We start from the raw sequence: 14282 nt of genomic DNA, 5'->3' as shown, positions 1-14282 counted from the left end.
ACCAAGTGTAGGTAGTCATGCTGCTAGTAGCATACATAGCATGTGTTCTATGCTCAATCACCAAGTGTAGATAGTCAAGATACTAGTAGCATACATAGCATGTGTTCTATGCTCAATCACCAAGTGTAGGTAGTCATGCTGCTAGTAGCATACATAGCATGTGTTCTATGCTCAATCACCAAGTGTAGGTAGTCATGCTGCTAGTAGCATACATAGCATGTGTTCTATGCTCAATCACCAAGTGTAGGTAGTCATGCTGCTAGTAGCATACATAGCATGTGTTCTATGCTCAATCACCAAGTGTAGGTAGTCACGCTGCTAGTAGCATACATAGCATGTGTTCTATGCTCAATCACCAAGTGTAGGTAGTCATGCTGCTAGTAGCATACATAGCATGTGTTCTATGCTCAATCACCAAGTGTAGGTAGTCACGCTGCTAGTAGCATACATAGCATGTGTTCTATGCTCAATCACCAAGTGTAGGTAGTCATGCTGCTAGTAGCATACATAGCATGTGTTCTATGCTCAATCACCAAGTGTAGGTAGTCATGCTGCTAGTAGCATACATAGCATGTGTTCTATGCTCAATCACCAAGTGTAGGTAGTCATGCTGCTAGTAGCATACATAGCATGTGTTCTATGCTCAATCACCAAGTGTAGGTAGTCATGCTGCTAGTAGCATACATAGCATGTGTTCTATGCTCAATCACCAAGTGTAGGTAGTCATGCTGCTAGTAGCATACATAGCATGTGTTCTATGCTCAATCACCAAGTGTAGGTAGTCTTCTCTGCTAGTAGCATACATAGCATGTGTTCTATGCTCAATCACCAAGTGTAGGTAGTCATGCTGCTAGTAGCATACATAGCATGTGTTCTATGCTCAATCACCAAGTGTAGGTAGTCAAGATACTAGTAGCATACATAGCATGTGTTCTATGCTCAATCACCAAGTGTAGGTAGTCAAGATACTAGTAGCATACATAGCATGTGTTCTATGCTCAATCACCAAGTGTAGGTAGTCAAGATACTAGTAGCATACATAGCATGTGTTCTATGCTCAATCACCAAGTGTAGGTAATCATGCTGCTAGTAGCATACATAGCATGTGTTCTATGCTCAATCACCAAGTGTAGGTAGTCATGCTGCTAGTAGCATACATAGCATGTGTTCTATGCTCAATCACCAAGTGTAGGTAGTCTTCTCTGCTAGTAGCATACATAGCATGTGTTCTATGCTCAATCACCAAGTGTAGGTAGTCATGCTGCTAGTAGCATACATAGCATGTGTTCTAAGCTCAATCACCAAGTGTAGGTAGTCATGCTGCTAGTAGCATACATAGCATGTGTTCTATGCTCAATCACCAAGTGTAGGTAGTCTTCTCTGCTAGTAGCATACATAGCATGTGTTCTATGCTCAATCACCAAGTGTAGGTAGTCACGCTGCTAGTAGCATACATAGCATGTGTTCTATGCTCAATCACCAAGTGTAGGTAGTCACGCTGCTAGTAGCATACATAGCATGTGTTCTATGCTCAATCACCAAGTGTAGGTAATCATGCTGCTAGTAGCATACATAGCATGTGTTCTATGCTCAATCACCAAGTGTAGGTAGTCTTCTCTGCTAGTAGCATACATAGCATGTGTTCTATGCTCAATCACCAAGTGTAGGTAGTCATGCTGCTAGTAGCATACATAGCATGTGTTCTATGCTCAATCACCAAGTGTAGGTAGTCATGCTGCTAGTAGCATACATAGCATGTGTTCTATGCTCAATCACCAAGTGTAGGTAGTCACGCTGCTAGTAGCATACATAGCATGTGTTCTATGCTCAATCACCAAGTGTAGGTAGTCACGCTGCTAGTAGCATACATAGCATGTGTTCTATGCTCAATCACCAAGTGTAGGTAGTCATGCTGCTAGTAGCATACATAGCATGTGTTCTATGCTCAATCACCAAGTGTAGGTAGTCATGCTGCTAGTAGCATACAAGCATGTGTTCTATGCTCAATCACCAAGTGTAGGTAGTCACGCTGCTAGTAGCATACATAGCATGTGTTCTATGCTCAATCACCAAGTGTAGGTAGTCATGCTGCTAGTAGCATACATAGCATGTGTTCTATGCTCAATCACCAAGTGTAGGTAGTCATGCTGCTAGTAGCATACATAGCATGTGTTCTATGCTCAATCACCAAGTGTAGGTAGTCATGCTGCTAGTAGCATACATAGCATGTGTTCTATGCTCAATCACCAAGTGTAGGTAGTCATGCTGCTAGTAGCATACATAGCATGTGTTCTATGCTCAATCACCAAGTGTAGGTAGTCTTCTCTGCTAGTAGCATACATAGCATGTGTTCTATGCTCAATCACCAAGTGTAGGTAGTCATGCTGCTAGTAGCATACATAGCATGTGTTCTATGCTCAATCACCAAGTGTAGGTAGTCAAGATACTAGTAGCATACATAGCATGTGTTCTATGCTCAATCACCAAGTGTAGGTAATCATGCTGCTAGTAGCATACATAGCATGTGTTCTATGCTCAATCACCAAGTGTAGGTAGTCATGCTGCTAGTAGCATACATAGCATGTGTTCTATGCTCAATCACCAAGTGTAGGTAGTCTTCTCTGCTAGTAGCATACATAGCATGTGTTCTATGCTCAATCACCAAGTGTAGGTAGTCATGCTGCTAGTAGCATACATAGCATGTGTTCTAAGCTCAATCACCAAGTGTAGGTAGTCATGCTGCTAGTAGCATACATAGCATGTGTTCTATGCTCAATCACCAAGTGTAGGTAGTCATGCTGCTAGTAGCATACATAGCATGTGTCCTATGCTCAATCACCAAGTGTAGGTAGTCTTCTCTGCTAGTAGCATACATAGCATGTGTTCTATGCTCAATCACCAAGTGTAGGTAGTCACGCTGCTAGTAGCATACATAGCATGTGTTCTATGCTCAATCACCAAGTGTAGGTAGTCACGCTGCTAGTAGCATACATAGCATGTGTTCTATGCTCAATCACCAAGTGTAGGTAATCATGCTGCTAGTAGCATACATAGCATGTGTTCTATGCTCAATCACCAAGTGTAGGTAGTCTTCTCTGCTAGTAGCATACATAGCATGTGTTCTATGCTCAATCACCAAGTGTAGGTAGTCATGCTGCTAGTAGCATACATAGCATGTGTTCTATGCTCAATCACCAAGTGTAGGTAGTCATGCTGCTAGTAGCATACATAGCATGTGTTCTATGCTCAATCACCAAGTGTAGGTAGTCACGCTGCTAGTAGCATACATAGCATGTGTTCTATGCTCAATCACCAAGTGTAGGTAGTCACGCTGCTAGTAGCATACATAGCATGTGTTCTATGCTCAATCACCAAGTGTAGGTAGTCATGCTGCTAGTAGCATACATAGCATGTGTTCTATGCTCAATCACCAAGTGTAGGTAGTCATGCTGCTAGTAGCATACATAGCATGTGTTCTATGCTCAATCACCAAGTGTAGGTAGTCATGCTGCTAGTAGCATACATAGCATGTGTCCTATGCTCAATCACCAAGTGTAGGTAGTCATGCTGCTAGTAGCATACATAGCATGTGTTCTATGCTCAATCACCAAGTGTAGGTAGTCAAGATACTAGTAGCATACATAGCATGTGTTCTATGCTCAATCACCAAGTGTAAGTAGTCACGCTGCTAGTAGCATACATAGCATGTGTTCTATGCTCAATCACCAAGTGTAGGTAGTCACGCTGCTAGTAGCATACATAGCATGTGTTCTATGCTCAATCACCAAGTGTAGGTAGTCATGCTGCTAGTAGCATACATAGCATGTGTTCTATGCTCAATCACCAAGTGTAGGTAGTCATGCTGCTAGTAGCATACATAGCATGTGTTCTATGCTCAATCACCAAGTGTAGGTAGTCATGCTGCTAGTAGCATACATAGCATGTGTTCTATGCTCAATCACCAAGTGTAGGTAGTCATGCTGCTAGTAGCATACATAGCATGTGTTCTATGCTCAATCACCAAGTGTAGGTAGTCATGCTGCTAGTAGCATACATAGCATGTGTTCTATGCTCAATCACCAAGTGTAGGTAGTCAAGATACTAGTAGCATACATAGCATGTGTTCTATGCTCAATCACCAAGTGTAGGTAGTCACGCTGCTAGTAGCGAGTCTTCAAGACTATTACTTTCCAATGAGTCCGAAAGGTAATAAAGTTGGCCATGACAAACATTCTTCAAAATGTTTATTTGCAGACTCGCATGAGAAAGTGCAGAAGAGAAGAAGGTCAGCCATCATGAGTAAATAAATAATACATGAGCACGACTTTAGTGGGAAGGCAACATCCGCGATGGATCAGCAGGTTCCCGTTAGTCCGAGGCGCAGGAGCGTGGATGAAGATGAAGATGAAGATGACCACGTTATCTCCTTTCATCCCAGCTGCTCTTCATATTGCTTACGGAAACAGTCGCCCACGGGAAAGAATTCCCAGCAACGTTCTTGGTACATCTTCCACACGTAGGATTCCTGGAGCAACAGAGTGAGCACAGCTTGGACTCTTTGCTGCTTTCTCCACTCTTATGCTAATATGCAGGATGATAGGCTGCTTTCTCCACTCTTATGCTAATATGCAGGATGATAGGCTGCTTTCTCCACTCTTATGCTAATATGCAGGATGATATGCTGCTTTCTCCACTCTTATGCTAACATGCAGGATGATATGCTGCTTTCTCCACTCTTATGCTAACATGCAGGATGATATGCTGCTTTCTCCACTCTAATGCTAACATGCAGGATGATATGCTGCTTTCTCCACTCTTATGCTAACATGCAGGATGATATGCTGCTTTCTCCACTCTTATGCTAACATGCAGGATGATATGCTGCTTTCTCCACTCTAATGCTAACATGCAGGATGATATGCTGCTTTCTCCACTCTAATGCTAACATGCAGGATGATATGCTGCTTTCTCCACTCTTATGCTAACATGCAGGATGATATGCTGTTTTCTCCACTCTTATGCTAACGTGCAGGATGACTGGAACCAACAACTACGGTGTCACTTAAGTGCCTTCCAAAAGGACATTGAAAGCATTGAAGTCCACTGAAAGGAAGAAAAAACCTTCCTACCTGTCCAGTGTGTTCAGTCTCGTCTTTGTTGATGAGATACATCAGAAAAAATCTGCAAGGACAAATGGGAAGAAATGTTGGCGCCCATGTTAGTCCCGGCATGCCGGATGCTGCTGGACACACCAGAGGTTGGAGACAAATGAGCTAAGAAGTGTAAAGAACAGGGATGGGCAAACTAGGGCCTGTGGACTAGGTCCAGCCTGTTGGTCCCTTTCATCCGGCCCGTTAAATATTCAAACACAACTAAGCAAAGCTCGGTTTAGTCACAACAAAACTGCCACTAGACTTTGACACACTGGCAAATCAACAACACCCGCTCCCACTCAGTGTTAACCCTTTAATACCATTTGTATCTTTCTTTGATGATACGATATTGTCACAAATAGGTGTGATATGAGAGGGACAAGCTGTAGGAAATAGATGTAGTATGATTAAAATAGCCCATGTCTGAGAAGTCTACTCTTAGTTCCAACAGATACAGTAGGACATACAGTAAATGCATCACGTGATCACTGTCAAATTTCAAAAGCCAAAGTGGCCCCTGAGCCAAAGTTTGCCGACGCCTCTTTTGGGGAAAATTGCTTCAATTGATGTTCTTTGGGTTCCTTTGAAACAGATTACTGACAAAAACCAACCATAGCTCTGTATTTCAATTACATCTAAAAGAAGGTTCTCAAGCTATGGCTTCTCCTTGGCATTATTGCAGGCTGGTCAATCAGGAAGTGACTGTATGGCGAGGCAGCTGCACTTCCTGTCCCACACTTCTTCTACTTCAAAGAACAACCAGACAGCAAATCCATGGAAGCTTTGAAGTAGGCCAGCTCACACACACAGTTGGGTTCCTTAGAACAGAACCCGGCAATTATTGTCCCTCGGGGGCCAAATTTAGAGAAAGAAATGTGTCTGGGGGCCAGTTTATCTGATTATTAAGAACATTAACACAAAACCTCACAATAATGTCTGATTGAATGCGAAAAACTTTATGACAGACCGACTAAAGCAAACACTCGTTAGTGGACACGCCCAAGACGACTATTGATGGAGCAAACACTCGTTAGTGGACACGCCCAAGACGACTATTGATGGAGCAAAACACTCGTTAGTGGACACGCCCAAGACGACTATTGATGGAGCAAACACTCGTTAGTGGACACGCCCAAGACGACTATTGATGGAGCAAACACTCGTTAGTGGACACGCCCAAGACGACTATTGATGGAGCAAACACTCGTTAGTGGACACGCCCAAGACGACTATTGATGGAGCAAACACTCGTTAGTGGACACGCCCAAGACGACTATTGATGGAGCAAACACTCGTTAGTGGACACGCCCAAGACGACTATTGATGGAGCAAACACTCGTTAGTGGACACGCCCAAGACGACTATTGATGGAGCAAACACTCGTTAGTGGACACGCCCAAGACGACTATTGATGGAGCAAACACTCGTTAGTGGACACGCCCAAGACGACTATTGATGGAGCAAACACTCGTTAGTGGACACGCCCAAGACGACTATTGATGGAGCAAACACTCGTTAGTGGACACGCCCAAGACGACTATTGATGGAGCAAACACTCGTTAGTGGACACGCCCAAGACGACTATTGATGGAGCAAACACTCGTTAGTGGACACGCCCAAGACGACTATTGATGGAGCAAACACTCGTTAGTGGACACGCCCAAGACGACTATTGATGGAGCAAACACTCGTTAGTGGACACGCCCAAGACGACTATTGATGGAGCAAACACTCGTTAGTGGACACGCCCAAGACGACTATTGATGGAGCAAACACTCGTTAGTGGACACGCCCAAGACGACTATTGATGGAGCAAACACTCGTTAGTGGACACGCCCAAGACGACTATTGATGGAGCAAACACTCGTTAGTGGACACGCCCAAGACGACTATTGATGGAGCAAACACTCGTTAGTGGACACGCCCAAGACGACTATTGATGGAGCAAACACTCGTTAGTGGACACGCCCAAGACGACTAATGATGGAGCAAACACTCGTTAGTGGACACGCCCAAGACGACTATTGATGGAGCAAACACTCGTTAGTGGACACGCCCAAGACGACTATTGATGGAGCAAACACTCGTTAGTGGACACGCCCAAGACGACTATTGATGGAGCAAACACTCGTTAGTGGACACGCCCAAGACGACTATTGATGGAGCAAACACTCGTTAGTGGACACGCCCAAGACGACTATTGATGGAGCAAACACTCGTTAGTGGACACGCCCAAGACGACTATTGATGGAGCAAACACTCGTTAGTGGACACGCCCAAGACGACTATTGATGGAGCAAACACTCGTTAGTGGACACACCCAAGACGACTATTGATGGAGCAAACACTCGTTAGTGGACACGCCCAAGACGACTATTGATGGAGCAAACACTCGTTAGTGGACACGCCCAAGACGACTATTGATGGAGCAAACACTCGTTAGTGGACACGCCCAAGACGACTATTGATGGAGCAAACACTCGTTAGTGGACACGCCCAAGACGACTATTGATGGAGCAAACACTCGTTAGTGGACACGCCCAAGACGACTATTGATGGAGCAGACACTCGTTAGTGGACACGCCCAAGACGACTATTGATGGAGCAAACACTCGTTAGTGGACACGCCCAAGACGACTATTGATGGAGCAAACACTCGTTAGTGGACACGCCCAAGACGACTATTGATGGAGCAAACACTCGTTAGTGGACACGCCCAAGACGACTATTGATGGAGCAAACACTCGTTAGTGGACACGCCCAAGACGACTATTGATGGAGCAAACACTCGTTAGTGGACACGCCCAAGACGACTATTGATGGAGCAAACACTCGTTAGTGGACACGCCCAAGACGACTATTGATGGAGCAAACACCTCGTTAGTGGACACGCCCAAGACGACTATTGATGGAGCAAACACTCGTTAGTGGACACGCCCAAGACGACTATTGATGGAGCAAACACTCGTTAGTGGACACGCCCAAGACGACTATTGATGGAGCAAACACTCGTTAGTGGACACGCCCAAGACAACTATTGATGGAGCAAACACTCGTTAGTGGACACGCCCAAGACGACTATTGATGGAGCAAACACTCGTTAGTGGACACGCCCAAGACGACTATTGATGGAGCAAACACTCGTTAGTGGACACGCCCAAGACGACTATTGATGGAGCAAACACTCGTTAGTGGACACGCCCAAGACGACTATTGATGGAGCAAACACTCGTTAGTGGACACGCCCAAGACGACTATTGATGGAGCAAACACTCGTTAGTGGACACGCCCAAGACGACTATTGATGGAGCAAACACTCGTTAGTGGACACGCCCAAGACGACTATTGATGGAGCAAACACTCGTTAGTGGACACGCCCAAGACGACTATTGATGGAGCAAACACTCGTTAGTGGACACGCCCAAGACGACTATTGATGGAGCAAACACTCGTTAGTGGACACGCCCAAGACGACTATTGATGGAGCAAACACTCGTTAGTGGACACGCCAAGACGACTATTGATGGAGCAAACACTCGTTAGTGGACACGCCCAAGACGACTATTGATGGAGCAAACACTCGTTAGTGGACACGCCCAAGACGACTATTGATGGAGCAAACACTCGTTAGTGGACACGCCCAAGACGACTATTGATGGAGCAAACACATCGTTAGTGGACACGCCCAAGACGACTATTGATGGAGCAAACACTCGTTAGTGGACACGCCCAAGACGACTATTGATGGAGCAAACACTCGTTAGTGGACACGCCCAAGACGACTATTGATGGAGCAAACACTCGTTAGTGGACACGCCCAAGACGACTATTGATGGAGCAAACACTCGTTAGTGGACACGCCCAAGACGACTATTGATGGAGCAAACACTCGTTAGTGGACACGCCCAAGACGACTATTGATGGAGCAAACACTCGTTAGTGGACACGCCCAAGACGACTATTGATGGAGCAAACACTCGTTAGTGGACACGCCCAAGACGACTATTGATGGAGCAAACACTCGTTAGTGGGCACGCCCAAGACGACTATTGATGGAGCAAACACTCGTTAGTGGGCACGCCCAAGACGACTATTGATGGAGCAAACACTCGTTAGTGGACACGCCCAAGACGACTATTGATGGAGCAAACACTCGTTAGTGGACACGCCCAAGACGACTATTGATGGAGCAAACACTCGTTAGTGGACACGCCCAAGACGACTATTGATGGAGCAAACACTCGTTAGTGGACACGCCCAAGACGACTATTGATGGAGCAAACACTCGTTAGTGGACACGCCCAAGACGACTATTGATGGAGCAAACACTCGTTAGTGGACACGCCCAAGACGACTATTGATGGAGCAGACACTCGTTAGTGGACACGCCCAAGACGACTATTGATGGAGCAAACACTCGTTAGTGGACACGCCCAAGACGACTATTGATGGAGCAAACACTCGTTAGTGGACACGCCCAAGACGACTATTGATGGAGCAAACACTCGTTAGTGGACACGCCCAAGACGACTATTGATGGAGCAAACACTCGTTAGTGGACACGCCCAAGACGACTATTGATGGAGCAAACACTCGTTAGTGGACACGCCCAAGACGACTATTGATGGAGCAAACACTCGTTAGTGGACACGCCCAAGACGACTATTGATGGAGCAAACACTCGTTAGTGGACACGCCCAAGACGACTATTGATGGAGCAGACACTCGTTAGTGGACACGCCCAAGACGACTATTGATGGAGCAGACACTCGTTAGTGGACACGCCCAAGACGACTATTGATGGAGCAGACACTCGTTAGTGGACACGCCCAAGACGACTATTGATGGAGCAAACACTCGTTAGTGGACACGCCCAAGACGACTATTGATGGAGCAAACACTCGTTAGTGGACACGCCCAAGACGACTATTGATGGAGCAAACACTCGTTAGTGGACACGCCCAAGACGACTATTGATGGAGCAAACACTCGTTAGTGGACACGCCCAAGACGACTATTGATGGAGCAAACACTCGTTAGTGGACACGCCCAAGACGACTATTGATGGAGCAAACACTCGTTAGTGGACACGCCCAAGACGACTATTGATGGAGCAAACACTCGTTAGTGGACACGCCCAAGACGACTATTGATGGAGCAGACACTCGTTAGTGGACACGCCCAAGACGACTATTGATGGAGCAGACACTCGTTAGTGGACACGCCCAAGACGACTATTGATGGAGCAGACACTCGTTAGTGGACACGCCCAAGACGACTATTGATGGAGCAAACACTCGTTAGTGGACACGCCCAAGACGACTATTGATGGAGCAAACACTCGTTAGTGGACACGCCCAAGACGACTATTGATGGAGCAAACACTCGTTAGTGGACACGCCCAAGACGACTATTGATGGAGCAAACACTCGTTAGTGGACACGCCCAAGACGACTATTGATGGAGCAAACACTCGTTAGTGGACACGCCCAAGACGACTATTGATGGAGCAAACACTCGTTAGTGGACACGCCCAAGACGACTATTGATGGAGCAAACACTCGTTAGTGGACACGCCCAAGACGACTATTGATGGAGCAAACACTCGTTAGTGGACACGCCCAAGACGACTATTGATGGAGCAAACACTCGTTAGTGGACACGCCCAAGACGACTATTGATGGAGCAAACACTCGTTAGTGGACACGCCCAAGACGACTATTGATGGAGCAAACACTCGTTAGTGGACACGCCCAAGACGACTATTGATGGAGCAAACACTCGTTAGTGGACACGCCCAAGACGACTATTGATGGAGCAAACACTCGTTAGTGGACACGCCCAAGACGACTATTGATGGAGCAAACACTCGTTAGTGGACACGCCCAAGACGACTATTGATGGAGCAAACACTCGTTAGTGGACACGCCCAAGACGACTATTGATGGAGCAAACACTCGTTAGTGGACACGCCCAAGACGACTATTGATGGAGCAAACACTCGTTAGTGGACACGCCCAAGACGACTATTGATGGAGCAAACACTCGTTAGTGGACACGCCCAAGACGACTATTGATGGAGCAAACACTCGTTAGTGGACACGCCCAAGACGACTATTGATGGAGCAAACACTCGTTAGTGGACACGCCCAAGACGACTATTGATGGAGCAAACACTCGTTAGTGGACACGCCCAAGACGACTATTGATGGAGCAAACACTCGTTAGTGGACACGCCCAAGACGACTATTGATGGAGCAAACACTCGTTAGTGGACACGCCCAAGACGACTATTGATGGAGCAAACACTCGTTAGTGGACACGCCCAAGACGACTATTGATGGAGCAAACACTCGTTAGTGGACACGCCCAAGACGACTATTGATGGAGCAAACACTCGTTAGTGGACACGCCCAAGACGACTATTGATGGAGCAAACACTCGTTAGTGGACACGCCCAAGACGACTATTGATGGAGCAAACACTCGTTAGTGGACACGCCCAAGACGACTATTGATGGAGCAAACACTCGTTAGTGGACACGCCCAAGACGACTATTGATGGAGCAAACACTCGTTAGTGGACACGCCCAAGACGACTATTGATGGAGCAAACACTCGTTAGTGGACACGCCCAAGACGACTATTGATGGAGCAAACACTCGTTAGTGGACACGCCCAAGACGACTATTGATGGAGCAAACACTCGTTAGTGGACACGCCCAAGACGACTATTGATGGAGCAAACACTCGTTAGTGGACACGCCCAAGACGACTATTGATGGAGCAAACACTCGTTAGTGGACACGCCCAAGACGACTATTGATGGAGCAAACACTCGTTAGTGGACACGCCCAAGACGACTATTGATGGAGCAAACACTCGTTAGTGGACACGCCCAAGACGACTATTGATGGAGCAAACACTCGTTAGTGGACACGCCCAAGACGACTATTGATGGAGCAAACACTCGTTAGTGGACACGCCCAAGACGACTATTGATGGAGCAAACACTCGTTAGTGGACACGCCCAAGACGACTATTGATGGAGCAAACACTCGTTAGTGGACACGCCCAAGACGACTATTGATGGAGCAAACACTCGTTAGTGGACACGCCCAAGACGACTATTGATGGAGCAAACACTCGTTAGTGGACACGCCCAAGACGACTATTGATGGAGCAAACACTCGTTAGTGGACACGCCCAAGACGACTATTGATGGAGCAAACACTCGTTAGTGGACACGCCCAAGACGACTATTGATGGAGCAAACACTCGTTAGTGGACACGCCCAAGACGACTATTGATGGAGCAAACACTCGTTAGTGGACACGCCCAAGACGACTATTGATGGAGCAAACACTCGTTAGTGGACACGCCCAAGACGACTATTGATGGAGCAAACACTCGTTAGTGGACACGCCCAAGACGACTATTGATGGAGCAAACACTCGTTAGTGGACACGCCCAAGACGACTATTGATGGAGCAAACACTCGTTAGTGGACACGCCCAAGACGACTATTGATGGAGCAAACACTCGTTAGTGGACACGCCCAAGACGACTATTGATGGAGCAAACACTCGTTAGTGGACACGCCCAAGACGACTATTGATGGAGCAAACACTCGTTAGTGGACACGCCCAAGACGACTATTGATGGAGCAAACACTCGTTAGTGGACACGCCCAAGACGACTATTGATGGAGCAAACACTCGTTAGTGGACACGCCCAAGACGACTATTGATGGAGCAAACACTCGTTAGTGGACACGCCCAAGACGACTATTGATGGAGCAAACACTCGTTAGTGGACACGCCCAAGACGACTATTGATGGAGCAAACACTCGTTAGTGGACACGCCCAAGACGACTATTGATGGAGCAAACACTCGTTAGTGGACACGCCCAAGACGACTATTGATGGAGCAAACACTCGTTAGTGGACACGCCCAAGACGACTATTGATGGAGCAAACACTCGTTAGTGGACACGCCCAAGACGACTATTGATGGAGCAAACACTCGTTAGTGGACACGCCCAAGACGACTAATGATGGAGCAAACACTCGTTAGTGGACACGCCCAAGACGACTATTGATGGAGCAAACACTCGTTAGTGGACACGCCCAAGACGACTATTGATGGAGCAAACACTCGTTAGTGGACACGCCCAAGACGACTATTGATGGAGCAAACACTCGTTAGTGGACACGCCCAAGACGACTATTGATGGAGCAAACACTCGTTAGTGGACACGCCCAAGACGACTATTGATGGAGCAAACACTCGTTAGTGGACACGCCCAAGACGACTATTGATGGAGCAAACACTCGTTAGTGGACACGCCCAAGACGACTATTGATGGAGCAAACACTCGTTAGTGGACACGCCCAAGACGACTATTGATGGAGCAAACACTCGTTAGTGGACACGCCCAAGACGACTATTGATGGAGCAAACACTCGTTAGTGGACACGCCCAAGACGACTATTGATGGAGCAAACACTCGTTAGTGGACACGCCCAAGACGACTATTGATGGAGCAAACACTCGTTAGTGGACACGCCCAAGACGACTATTGATGGAGCAAACACTCGTTAGTGGACACGCCCAAGACGACTATTGATGGAGCAAACACTCGTTAGTGGACACGCCCAAGACGACTATTGATGGAGCAAACACTCGTTAGTGGACACGCCCAAGACGACTATTGATGGAGCAAACACTCGTTAGTGGACACGCCCAAGACGACTATTGATGGAGCAAACACTCGTTAGTGGACACGCCCAAGACGACTATTGATGGAGCAAACACTCGTTAGTGGACACGCCCAAGACGACTATTGATGGAGCAAACACTCGTTAGTGGACACGCCCAAGACGACTATTGATGGAGCAAACACTCGTTAGTGGACACGCCCAAGACGACTATTGATGGAGCAAACACTCGTTAGTGGACACGCCCAAACACCTCATTTTCACTTTCCGTTAGTGTCCAAGAAAGAGGAGAGTGGAGACTAAAGTGCTGCAGACTCACAAATAGTTGGCCAAGTTGTGTTCCTGCAGAGTGTGAGTCTCAAAGCCATGAGGAACTTTATCAAAGTAGTCGCTGCCGATTCCACAAATG

The 14282-nt window shown here is 46.8% G+C and overlaps 1 protein-coding gene and 1 long non-coding RNA gene across 2 annotated transcripts in view; one reads left to right on the top strand and one right to left on the bottom strand.

Moving 5' to 3' along the window:
* Positions 1 to 4231: 4231 nt before the first annotated feature.
* LOC133558879 (ryanodine receptor 2-like) overlaps positions 4232 to 14282 on the bottom strand; it is a 261295-nt gene continuing 251244 nt past the window's right edge. The window contains exons 102-104 of the mRNA XM_061910016.1: positions 14193 to 14282; positions 5130 to 5181; positions 4232 to 4525 (exon numbers count right to left, since the gene is read on the bottom strand). The exon at positions 14193 to 14282 is cut by the window's right edge and continues 11 nt beyond it. Coding sequence (XP_061766000.1) covers positions 4430 to 4525; positions 5130 to 5181; positions 14193 to 14282 — 238 coding nt within the window. The 3' untranslated portion in view covers positions 4232 to 4429. The remainder of the gene's footprint in view (positions 4526 to 5129; positions 5182 to 14192) is intronic.
* LOC133558880 (uncharacterized) overlaps positions 5834 to 14282 on the top strand; it is an 11230-nt gene continuing 2781 nt past the window's right edge. The window contains exon 1 of the long non-coding RNA XR_009808050.1: positions 5834 to 5941. This is a non-coding gene — a long non-coding RNA (uncharacterized LOC133558880). The remainder of the gene's footprint in view (positions 5942 to 14282) is intronic.

This window comes from Nerophis ophidion, linkage group LG09 (genome assembly GCF_033978795.1).
Source record: "Nerophis ophidion isolate RoL-2023_Sa linkage group LG09, RoL_Noph_v1.0, whole genome shotgun sequence".
In the NCBI taxonomy this organism is placed as follows: Eukaryota; Metazoa; Chordata; class Actinopteri; order Syngnathiformes; family Syngnathidae; genus Nerophis; species Nerophis ophidion.
The sequence above is the reverse complement of the archived record's forward strand: the minus strand, read 5'-3'. Positions and strand labels throughout refer to the sequence as shown.